Raw genomic sequence first — 12,884 nt, 5'->3', positions numbered from 1 at the left:
ACATACACTTGAACCTCACTGCATCATGGGAAATGCATCACACACACAAACACACACACACATACACACACCTCTTCCAGCCATTAACCACCCACCCTCCATTTACGCACACACACACACACACACACACACACACATACGCGCACGTGCACAACTCAATTAACCTTCGGTGGCTGGCAGAGATTAATGATGCCACCCTGCAGTCATTATCAGTGAGATGGATCAGTGGCAGCCTCCAGAGACTCAGCGCTGGGCCGGGGGGTCACCGGAGGTCGAAGCCGATCGCAAACACTCGTCTCCCTCACTCCAGGTGTTTATATGTCTGGGTGTTTTCTTTTTTAGTTCAATTCACTTCATCTCAGAACAGAATGAATGCTCTTTATTATCCCAATTTCAAGCTCCACTTCATACATGAGATTAAAGGACCAAACCTTTTTTTGCTTTTCAGGTTTTAGCCCATTTTTCTAAAATATATATACTTTTACATCACCGCCAAAGTGTTTTCATACCTTCAGGCAAACGCTGCTGCCAGTTCAGCTTATTTCACAGTGGAAATTAACATGAGGATATTATTCAGTCCATCACTTCTGCTTCATTCAAGTCCTGTGGGGAAAAAAAAACTCTTAAATAAGCTGCTTTGTATTTTTTAAGAACAACTACAGTATATTGTAACTCTTGAATGTCTTTTTGACACTTTTGTTTCGTTTACATTCAACTCTACTGCTGATTTTATGGATTATGAGTATATTAGACTTAGACAAGACTTTCTTTATTGTCATTACACAAAGAAACACAACAGTGATTTTTGGCAACGAAATGTCGTTGGTTGGCTTCCAGAAGGACACAGAAATAGGACAGTTTAAATAGATCTGTAAACAATACTATTTAAATATAAATATTATCTATATAATTAGTGCAAGTAAAAAAGAGCTGAATAATAATAATGAAATGATAATAGAAGTGTAAAAAATAAAAGTGTATAAGAACATCGTAGCAGCAGGGTGGAGATTATTGCACACATCAGAGGTATACAAATGTATCAGGCATATGTAAATGTCCAGAGGTTTATAGGAGTGATACATGAGATGTATAAATACAAAAACTATAACTTCAGATGGAGAACAATAATAAAAAAAAATATTTGTTACAGGTACATGATAAATTGACTGGTTTTATCCAGTTTATTCATCGAAATGTCACCACAAACTGTTGCTAAAGCCGTGTATCTGTGTGCGGTGCTGAAGCCACAGATTTATACAGACTCCTCATCTTATCTCAAAACCTCCTCTAAAAGGCAAATATCAAGTTGTCTCGGTCTCTTCGAACAGACCTTGTTGCAATTTCCTGAGCTCGTAAAAGCAAGCGGCCGCTTAGGAGAGTTATGACAGTTATCTCATGTTGGAGCGCCTGTCAATGCACCAAAGAGCTTGAGTTACAGAAGAGAACTGTAAAAGAGCTTCCGCCAAAGATCAAACAATGGCGGCCCAGTCAGCAAATGAACAGTGAGGAGGCAGAAAGAGAAAGAGTGGAACAGTTGAAATGCTCCAAAGGTTCAATATTAATCGCTATTGTCAAGATAAATCAGAGGAATTAAGTTGATGGAGTTAAAGCAGACAGAGAGAGACAGACAGGACGTGATGTCAGGAGATATTTGCTCCATTTGGAAGATACTTGAAGTGCAAAATTATATATAACAGCATGTGACAGAGTCCTGGGACCAATCAGTGGACCAGAAAACTTCTTTGACAAAACATGAAGCCAAATAACACCGAAGCCAAATGTTTTTTTTTCTCTCTCTCTGTTGTGTTTCCCAGGACGACGGTTGTGGCGGTGGCTGCCTTCCTGGACGCTTTTCAGAAGGTGGCCGACCTGGCAACCAACAGCAGAGGTAAGATGATAACATGGTTGTGTGTATACTGTATGTGTGTGTGTGTGCAAATATGTGTCATTGTGGTTGTAAACTGGAGTTGATGGTAAACAGATTGCTGAACGCCGGCTGTTCTCTTATGGCTGCGAGGGTAGAGACACTGTGACAGTCTGGAAGTCTAGTTTCGGCTTCATTTTGTCTGAACTCTGGTTAATGTGATAGAAGAAAACACATGAGAATAAAAACAGAGGAGATTAATTCTGTGTAAAGCTTTTGGGTTAAAAGAGGAATTATGCAGGTGCGGTCGCTTTTCCGCTGTGTTGCTAACCCTCCTCCTGGTCATGTGCATTTATTTACAGCGAAGCCGGCGATAAAATCAATACATGGAGCGGTGGATCACGTTATATAACATATACGATGTTGCGAAGTGTATGTTTATGTAGTCTTAACTGTCATAAAAACAAAAGCTTGCGGGTTACGGAGCGCGTTTGTGTGGCGGTGCCGCAGAGACGAGAGCTGGGACACCGGGGTAGCGACCGAATAACTACACTGATGTTGCCAGGTTGGTTTTCAGCCGTGAGATGCCAGGTTGAAGGCAGAGAGCCTCCGTTCTCACTCGTAACAAGTCACAAGTCATGTAGTTAACAATCACAATTACTCTGGAGCTTTTTAATTAAGGTAAAAATGTAGCAGAGCCACGGGAGAAATCCTGCGTAGTTCCTCTTTAAACCTTGAATTACTTGTCCATCCACTGCTGGTGGTCGTGAGTCAGTTTTTATCTTCCACACAAGCCAAAAAACCTTGGCATGATGTCACTATTGTTTTGTCTTTTATTCCATTTGGGGCCATTTTATCAGTTGTAATTGTATTTTCTATTCTTTATACTGTTATATCAAAATCAGTGAGCTAATTCACTCAATAAAACCAATGATTGGTTATTTTATATTGTAGGTCGGTCAGAAACAGGACTTAATGCAGATCTTGAAGCAGAGTGAGAAGCCCCTCCACAGGATGTACAGTGGCTGGATTTAAATCTGAATGATCAGATCAATAATCGGATGAATGATCGGCAGTTTGGTTTGATTCGTTCTGTGTCGTCCTTGTTGTGAAGCAGTTTGCACGTTTTCTATAGATTTGCGCTCCCTCATTATTGACAGATGATCAGAGGTGGCTGTCTTCCTGATCGCTGGACTGGAACATCAATAGCGGCCACTTCCTGTTCTGATTAGACGAAGCAGGAAGCCTCGATGGGCGGCTCGGTCTGTTTCCTGCTCAGTATTTATCTCCGTGGTAACCTCGATAGAGAGCTGCTGTATCTTCTCTTTCACTGAACCGAACCTACATCTTTAAGGTCGACTTTGTGCGTGTGTGTATGTGTGTGTGTGTGTGTGTGTGTGTGTGTGTGTGTGTGTGTGTGTGTGTGTGTGTGTGTGTGTGTGTGTCGGTCCACAGTGCTGGATGTAGGCCAGCTTCCTGTCGAGGCGACTCGCTGTCACAATGACAACATTAACCGAGGAAACAATCAGTCACCGCCGCCGTGATTCTAGGGCTGTGGGTCACAGCAGCTCTGTAATTGACTAGTGTGTGTGTTTGTGTGTGTGTGTGTGTGTGTGTGTGTGTGTGTGTGTGTGTTGGTTGTTTCACCTGGAGCTGTGTGCAGAATTATTGGTTTCTCTCAGCGACTGTTGGGACAATTATAGGTCTGTGGAGCCACACCCCAACGTCCTCCTCCTCCTCCTCCTCCTCACACCTCTGATCCACTGAGGCAGAGCAGTAGCTGTTCCTCACTCACTGCATCTGTTTTACAACCATTATTATTATTTACGGTATTAAACATGGGGTTCGTTAATAGGTCAGTGATCACTTGATTCAATTAGATTTTGGTTCAAGCCCAGAATCGACTCAAACACTTACATTTGATTTGCTTTCTGGCAATTCAAAACATCTGTCTAAGAATTCACCCTTATTAATTCTACATCCAACAACTGGGCAACACAGTTGTTTCTTCAATACTAAACTGTTTTATCAACCAAAGTGCACACACATTTCTTGGTTTTTGAAACTGTGCACAAAAGATTTATTTTCTAAATGACAAAAGCCAAATGACTAAAAGACAACACCTATATATCTTCAGGTCCACATGTGCAAAACAGTCGAGCAAAGGAAGATGCTTTTTGTAATATGAAAAATAAGACAAAATACATTTCTGCTTTGAATATTAAGTCTTTTATTGAGTGATAAATCGATAAAATATATGGATTAGTTTAGTTTAGTTTATTAGTTTAATAAGGGACAATGTGCAATTACATTAATCATTTAAAGGAAAAAATGAAAAGATGGTTGCACCAGATTTAGCTCCCAGCTAATTTCCATCTGTAGTGTCCCTACACATAACATAAAAGTAATAAAATACACAGAATACAAGCTATTATACAAAGATGAGGCATAAATACTTCACTTAAAATCTTTTTGAGGCTAAATTTGTTAAAAATCATTCAATAATATAAAGAAAAAAATCACTTATTATAAAAATACAAACAAAGAGCTTTAGATACAAATAGATGTGACTGTTGCCTGTGCAGCTTAACGGTTGTTTGACCTGTGAACTGTGAGTCAGCTCTGATAAATGGGATGAATTATTAAATCTAAGACTCCATTTTACCAGTGCTCCCAGTCTGGGCCATTACATCCCAGCACAGGAGGAGGAGGATGAGGGGAGGGGGGAGAACAGGGAGGCAGCGCTGGAGATTTTAGGCCAAAACAGATGAAATGATCAGATTAGAGAGAAAAACAAAAAGATGATGATGATGATGTGCAGCAGTAGAGGGATGGATGGCAACGGAAAGAGGAGGAACAGAACAGGAGGTAGAGGAGAAGGATGGAGGGCAGATGGTGATGGGGGAGAGAGAGAGAGAGAGAGATGATGATGAAAAAGATGGATGGAGGAGGGAGAGGGGGATTGGGGGCGCGCTGTCATGTCCAGCTGGCTGCTGCTGCTGCTGCTGGTGGTGCTCATAGCAACGAGATGGAAATGACTGCAGATCCACACTGATCTATCTATCTATCTATCTATCTATCTATCTATCTATCTATCTATCTATCTATCTATCTATCTATCTATCTATCTATCTATCTATCTATCTATCTATCTATCTATCTATCTATCCATCCATCCATCCATCCATCCATCCATCCATCCATCCATCCATCCATCCATCCATCCATCCATCCATCCATCCATCCATCCATCCATCCATCCATCCATCTATCTATCTATCTATCTATCGTTCTATCTATCTATCTATCGTTCTATCTATCTATCTATCGTTCTATCGTTCTATCTATCTATCTATCTATCTATCGTTCTATCGTTCTATCGTTCTATCTATCTATCTATCTATCTATCTATCTATCTATCTATCTATCTATCTATCTATCTATCTATCTATCTATCTATCTATCTATCTATCTATCTATCTATCTATCGTTCTATCTATCTATCTATCTATCGTTCTATCTATCGTTCTATCGTTCTATCGTTCTATCTATCGTTCTATCTATCTATCGTTCTATCTATCGTTCTATCTATCGTTCTATCTATCATTCTATCTATCATTCTATCTATCTATCTATCGTTCTATCTATCTATCTATCTATCGTTCTATCTATCTATCTATCTATCTATCTATCTATCTATCTATCTATCTATCTATCTATCTATCTATCTATCTATCTATCTATCTATTGTTCTATCTATCTATCTATCTATCTATCTATCTATCTATCTATCTATCTATCTATCTATCTATCTATCGTTCTATCGTTCTATCGTTCTATCGTTCTATCTGTCTATCTATCTATCTATCTATCTATCTATCTATCTATCTATCTATCTATCTATCTATTCTATCCCTTTCTTGTATTAATATTATTTCTTGTTGTTTATTTTGGTGTTGTTTAGTTTCCATGGTGAGGATTGTTCATTAATTGTTATTCATTTGTAGATCGTATCGTTATCAGAAATGTCATCAGTTGATATTTGAAGAAATTCATTCATTTAAAACCACGACCGTCACACACACACACACACACACACACACACACTGACCCGAGGTAGAAACAGAATAATTAGATTTAGTTTCCACTGAAACATAAACGTATAAAAGTTTATAAACCAGAGGAGTTTATTCACCTGGGTGACTGTGTTTACATTCTCTCCCCGTCTCACCGCAGGAAGTTTCCACTTTGCCTGCGTACGTAAAAAGTGTCGACAGTTGGAACGAATGCAAATGTTGTGTCTAAAGTGGAGGATCGCTATCTTATCATATCAACACACACACACACAGGGAACACACACGGTGGAGATAAGGCACCGCGGGTGTCCTCCTCTCTCTACCTGGCTCTGTTTTTGTTTGTGTGTGTGTGTGTGTGTGTGTGTGTGTGTGTGTGTGTGTGTGTGTGTGTGTGTGTGTGTGTGTGTGTGCTGGACCGTGGTCGTCATAGCAACCCGCTGCCAGGGAGGATTTCATTCTGAGGTGAGGGCCGGTTGAGGGCCGCCGCTTTGACAGGGGCCACGTCAATATGTCAACACCTGGTAACTGGGTCGGACAGAGGAGGAGGAGGAGGAAGGTGAAAAAAAAGAGGAGAGGACAGGAGGCGAAGGGAGGAAGGGAGGTGAAAAGACCTGAGTGTGGGAGATGAAGCAAGGATTGGAAGATGGGAGGAAGAGGAGGAGAGGTGAGAGGGTGGAGGAGAGGAGGTGGTGAAGAAAGGACATGAGGATAAGGAAGGAAGAAAAGAAGGAAGGAAGGGCAGACATGCAGGAGGAGCTGGAGGATGGGAATGGAAAAGAGAGAGAAAGGAAGAAGGGAGTAGATCAAGATGGGGGAGAAAGGAGAGGAAAAGAGGAAACAATGAAGAGGAGGAGGAGAGAAGGAAGGAGGGAAAGAGAGACCATCATAAAAATGTAGGCCTACAGTTTGAATCATATCAGTACTATATTTTTAATTTCCTTCCTTAATTAATTAGATTATATTCCCTTTTTCTTAAAGGGATAGTTCAACATTTTGGCAGATTGGCCCATTGCCATAATCCCTATAGTCATAGCAGTAGGTTTGTTACCTTTAATTGTCGGTGCAAGCTATTTTTAGAACGGCGGAGCAGAGCCGCAAACTGCTTAGAGCTACGCTACGGAGGCTAATGGGATTTCTTGGTTTCCCCTCATCAAACTCATAAATACACAATCCAACAACTCCAAAACGCTCTGGTAGACAAGTTGTGACCTGCAGATTCACCACGCTATGAGATAATAGTAGTGTAGCTCTGAGCAGCTCACGGCTCTGCTCCGCTGTTCTAAAAATAGCTTGCACCGACAATTAAAGGTAACGAACCTACTCCTAAAACTATAGGGATTATGGCAATGGGCCAATTTGCCAAAATGTTGAACTATCCCTTTAAGAAATACATATTTTCTCTTAGTTTTATAATTGAGAAATTCGAGAAGTACTTTAAACCAGAGACTCGTCGTCGCCTGACGATCTGACTCGTCTATATTTAGCAGGCAGTTGCATGTAGGGCTAAAACAATCAGCCAGCTGATAAGACGCTGATAATTACTGACTTATTTGTAGAGCATTGAACCCAACTGTGTAGACTCTCATATCCAGGCCATGATGTTTCTATAGTGTTTTTGTGAGGCTGTGGGATAAAGATTTCTGCTCCGGCTATTAGACAGGAATATGAATCACTACAGCTTCTTCAAAACTGTGACATAACCTTTATTTATTCATGTGAGATAATTAAACAGCTCATTATGAAGCCATGGGTGTTAATCAGCTCCTATGGCTTCAGGCCTTTACATTAGACTTTTTTTTGAAGATGGCTTCAGGGATTTATTTCTCGTTCAGCAACTAGAGCTTACAGTAAGTGGGGCCCAACACTGATGCTGACACTCATGTTGTTGAAAGTAAATAATGAACACTATTATATAAAGATTTGATCTGATTTGAAGATTTATATTTGTCATGGGACATATTATATACTGGCTCAATTGAATTCAGTCAGCAGAAAAAGTGAATATATTTACTCAGAGCTTTATTTTAAATTCTAGTGGAGATCCTAAAGTTTCCAACAGCACCAGATGTGTCTAAAAATATCTTAATTTGACATCAAAGTGCAGCTGATACAGATTATATAGGATATGAAAATGTTGGACTCCCCAGTTGAAGTTGTAAATATATATTTGTATGCGGTTGTATCACCTGTTGGATTGTGTGCAGAGTGTGTGGTGTTTGTAACGAGCGTAGAGCGTGTGCATGTGTGTTGTCGTAGACAGACTGTAGTGCAGTGAACCCCTGTGGAGGCTGCTGCAGTCCGTGTCCGCAGTGTGTGTGTGTGTGTGTGTGTGTGTGTGTGTGTGTGTGTGTGTGTGTGTGTGTGTGTGTGTGTGTGTGTTGAGTCTTCAGCGGCACACAGATGGCCTCGTTTGGCAGCTCATCATTTAATGATGTCATCTCAGGCGCAGGTGAGTGATGTCATATCTGCAGTGTCCACGCAGCAGCGTTTTTTAGGATCTTCTTCATCAAGGTCAGGCTCCGCACCAAAAAACACACACTCATCAGTTCTCACGGCTTAAAGGAGGTGTGGAGCCTCAGGGTGTCGTTCTCTTTAAACATGCTGTAAAACGCATAGTGTTTACAAGACCAGAGGTTATGATACTTCCTGACTGGACTCGCTATCGGAAAGTGATTAAACCGGCCGGGAAGGGATGGAAATGGAAGTAAATCATGAGTGTTGGGGTTGCTCCTCTGGAGTTTGATGTTGAACTTTTCCTACTCTGGTAACATCGGCCATGCAGCATTTCCAGTTCCTTTAATGTGCCAGGAGCGTGTCTTTGGTCCTAGAGTGTTTTTAAAGTTTGAAAAGCCTTCTGGCCTGGTTTATTTTTTGTTTTTCATCCCACATACAGTAAAACACTCACATGACAACCTACAAAAAATGAAAAAAGTAAAAAAAAAATAAGAAAGCAATTTATAAAATTACCACAGTGTTACCTATACATCTTTCATTTACTGTGAGTCATTTATTCATTTGTAAGAATAGAGCCGTACAGTTTACATGGTAAAAAATAGTTGAAAAAAGGGGAATAAGAGTTAATAGACTAACCAGCGACTAGCTCTATAAAAGATCGCCAAGTCTTGTGGAAACTCTCTTCAGAGCACCAGAGAGTGTTTTTAAATAGAATAAATCAAACTTTCTGTTTCTCTCTGAACATATTCCTGTGAACTTAAAAAGATCTAAAGAGATTCAAAGAAAAAGAGCTTGATCACAGATGAAATCAAACAGACTGGGATCAATATTTAACAGGGTCCATAGGATCAGTGCTCACAAAGAGTCATGAAACCTCAATAACATTTAAAGATGAATGCAAGTTCACCTATAGGGTCAGTTATCATGTCTCTAATGTCCTTGGGTTCATTCTCTCTGAATGTCGACAAAATTAATATTATTTTGACATGCTAACATACTGAATATTAGCAGAACTCTAAATAAGTGAAGAAAGAGAATAATGTTTAAAACTACAGGCTTGTCACATGAGGCGTTAAGGAAAAGAAAACACAGACTAAAACCAAAACCTAAAAAAAAAAAAAAAAACAGTGCCCTAGAAAGTGACTGGAAAAAAAAGCTAATAGGGTAAAACTCTGGCGACCAGTGGAAAGACAAAACTTGAAGTGGTGAAAATCCAGTGTTTATTTGCCAGAATGCGATTTATCACACAGTTCAACAACTCCGACCACAAAAAGAGACTAAAAAATGGCCTTAATAATGATCAGATCAAAGTGGCCAGAAACAGTAAAAGTCGCAGCGGGATCAGAGTTTAATCAACAGACATCACAGGAGGAGATATTTACCCCGACGGGATGATGTCAGGAGCTGAAACTGGCCCGGAGTCAGCAGCAGGCTGGAGTTACTGTAAAACCAAACTCCCCGTTCCTCTGTTCCCTCTGTTCCAGCTCCAACTTCTCATGTGTCTCTGAGGTTCCTCCAGCGCCGAGCGAGGTCAAACATTCAGAAACACACGGGCCACGACACGTCTCCGCTCGCGACTGTAATCGCTGTTTTTATTTACTACCGTTGCCACGAGCCCGACTGCTGTGCTGACAGCAGTTTTATTTTATTTAAAGAGAAATCGTTTTCAGACTCTTGAACTCTTGCGCTTTTTCTGCTCCATTTACTGTATGGTTTGATTTAGGTTTTTTCCCCCCCTGTGTTTGACTGGACAGATGTGACGGCTCATGCTGATCATTTGCAGCAGCTCAGACAAAGTCTCAGGGACAAAATATTTTTGCTCTGAGAGTCACGTTTTATAATAGAAACCCAACCTATAAACAATTACAAATCTATTGTAGAGGAATCAGACTTAATTCATTCATATAATCTGTGTCCTTGTTCATCTACACATCCTAGAAGATGCAAAGAAAACTGAAAATACTGCCGATTGATCAGAGACAATTCAGTGGAAATACGTACTAAATGTTTGGATTTCCCCGATCGGTGGTCGTCAGATTTTGAGAAGGGCAGATAAAAGTCAATAAAGCGTCTAGGAGCTGCGGTCTCTCCTGTCCAAAACCACTTCCCCGAAGAATCCCAGATCCAGGGGCTGTACTGTATAGTCAAGACCACTAATGTCCCGTCCAAGTACGAGTCTAGTCAGCGTGAGTCGAGTCAAGGCCGAGTCCAAATGGGATCAAGTCCAAACCAAGACTGAGTTGAGTCAAGTGAAGGGCAGGCCAAGATTAAATGATTAAATGACTCAGACAAGTAACTAAACAGTCCCCATGTATTATTTCTACCTTTGTCCTTCTATTGTTATAGTGAATGAACAATCATCAGTCATAATACAGTTCATTTATATAACATGTATCAAAATCGGATTACAAAGTGCTTTACAAGGATAAAATAACAAAACAACATGCAAACATACAGTGGGTACGGAAAGTATTCAGACCCCCTCAAGTTTTTCACTCTTTGTTTCATTGCAGCCACTTGCTAAAATCATTTAATTTAATTTTTTTTCTCATTAATGTACAGTCAGCACCCCTTCTTGACAGAAAAAAAACAGAAATGTAGAATTTTTTGCACATTTATTAAAAAAGAAAAACTGAAATATCACATGGTCATAAGTATTCAGACCCTTTCCTCAGTATTTAAAAGAAGATACAGATTTTTGCAAATGTTAGTTCATTCAGAAAGGTTTTACTCTCACATTAAGACACATTAACCTCCCAACAAGTTCCTGTCTGAGGAGCTCAAACTACATTCAGTTGGACAGGGGGACAAAAGCTCTGAACATACAACACTTTACTGCTCATTTATTTAGGAAAGTCATGTCTGTAACGAGGCAAAGACACAGCAGCCTTTAGACCTATTTATTTATTAGTTTATTTCATAGGGACAGTGCACCACTAATCAACAGAGTTAAAAGAAAAACTGTAAGTGGGCCGGAGTTAGCCAACAAGGCTAGTTTTCGTCCGTTGTCCATGGCCAGATGTTAAAGGCAACCTAAAAGCCAAAAAAAAGGGGCAACAATTAAGTACCATACGGGCCGACCCAGAGCGTCCTCTGGGGTAATGTGGGACGTGTCCTCCTCAGAGACATTAGAACAAGGACTGAGAGTCTTTTTGAACCACACTTGAGACAGAGAGAACGGGTCCCGGGGATGAAACCGTCAGCAAGTCGGCGGAGGAGCATGTGACGGTGAGTTCCTGCTGAAACCTGATCACGAGTGGGTTTTATAGACGAGGCTCCAGGTGTTCGCTGTCACATGCGCCGTTTAATGTGAGAGCTGAGCTGAAGTGAGTGCCAGCAGCAGCAGCAGTGTGTGGTCTTAAAGTGGCCTCATTATGGTATGGCATCTCCACGGCAACAGCAGCAGATGCCTGGATTGACGTCACACAATCATTCATCATATGATAAAGTGCAAACGTGTTAGACCTGCAGTTAACGTTGATACATTTTGATATTCAGCAGCCGCAACAAACAGCTGCTGCTGCTGACAACATCTGGTTCTGGGCAAAAATAATCCACCAGCTTAACACGAATGTTTATGTCTGGTGAAAACAAGGATTTGAATTTGGACCGTGAGCAGCAACAGGTTTTTACTGCTGCTGCTGTTCAATGAATGTCGGTGCAGATGTTTGTTGTGGAAGCTGCTTGCAAGAGGTTTGATTTCTGCTAACACCAAAAAAATGCATTTTATGTACTATTAATATTTAAAATGAGTAGTTTGTACGCGCAAATATAGATGTATATAGATGTCCTTGTGTAGTGTGATTATAAAGCAGCTCTAGGTTCTATATTATTACCGTGAAAGTATCAAAGCCTCAGTCCACAGAGAAATACACTCTGTATTCAGAAACTGAGCCTTAAAACCAGCCGTCTTGACTTCCTGTCACTTTGTGATGTCACAACAAAGCAGTCATCCAAAGCCCCGCCCACCTGAACCCACCATCCCATCACTCTCTTTGAGTTTTTTTTAGCCTAAAATCTGCACTATTTTTTATTGCATCACTCAGAAAACAGTAAGCCAGTCAGAAGAGAGGCTCAAAGTCTCAGCCTCCTCTGATTGGCTGACACCAACCTGTTGTTACTCAGAGGTCCAGAGAGAAGCTGAAAGAGAGGAGATGTTTAACTCTAATGAGGTCATTTTTGGTTATTAAAACCACAATTATATCTCCTTATGGATCAAAACTTCCAATAAAGCACAGGAAAAGTGGAAAATGCGGGACCTTAATTATTACTTATTCATGCTGAGGTTTAGTTTAATTGCATCTTTTTATTTCACTGCAAGTACTCGTTTGGAGATTTTTTTATTCTCAGATATATGATATGATAAGATTTCTCCAAATCATAGGCTCATGAAACCCCCCTTTTCTATTGAAACACTGACATTTTAGACTGATCATATAAGTAGGCGCTAGATATTTTTTTCTGACCTTTGGTAAGAAAATGTCAGGGTT

General features: G+C 40.4%; 1 protein-coding gene across 1 annotated transcript in view; it reads left to right on the top strand.

Moving 5' to 3' along the window:
* LOC310993316 (protein MTSS 1-like) overlaps positions 1–12,884 on the top strand; it is a 75,529-nt gene that overhangs the window by 12,611 nt on the left and 50,034 nt on the right. The window contains exon 3 of the mRNA XM_083981637.1: positions 1,815–1,888. Within this exon, the coding sequence (XP_083837763.1) occupies positions 1,815–1,888 (74 nt within the window). The remainder of the gene's footprint in view (positions 1–1,814; positions 1,889–12,884) is intronic.

The sequence above is a fragment of the Trachurus trachurus genome (genome assembly GCF_905171665.1).
Source record: "Trachurus trachurus genome assembly, chromosome: 11".
Lineage (NCBI taxonomy): Eukaryota > Metazoa > Chordata > Actinopteri > Carangiformes > Carangidae > Trachurus > Trachurus trachurus.
This window is presented reverse-complemented; position numbering and strand designations above follow the sequence as displayed.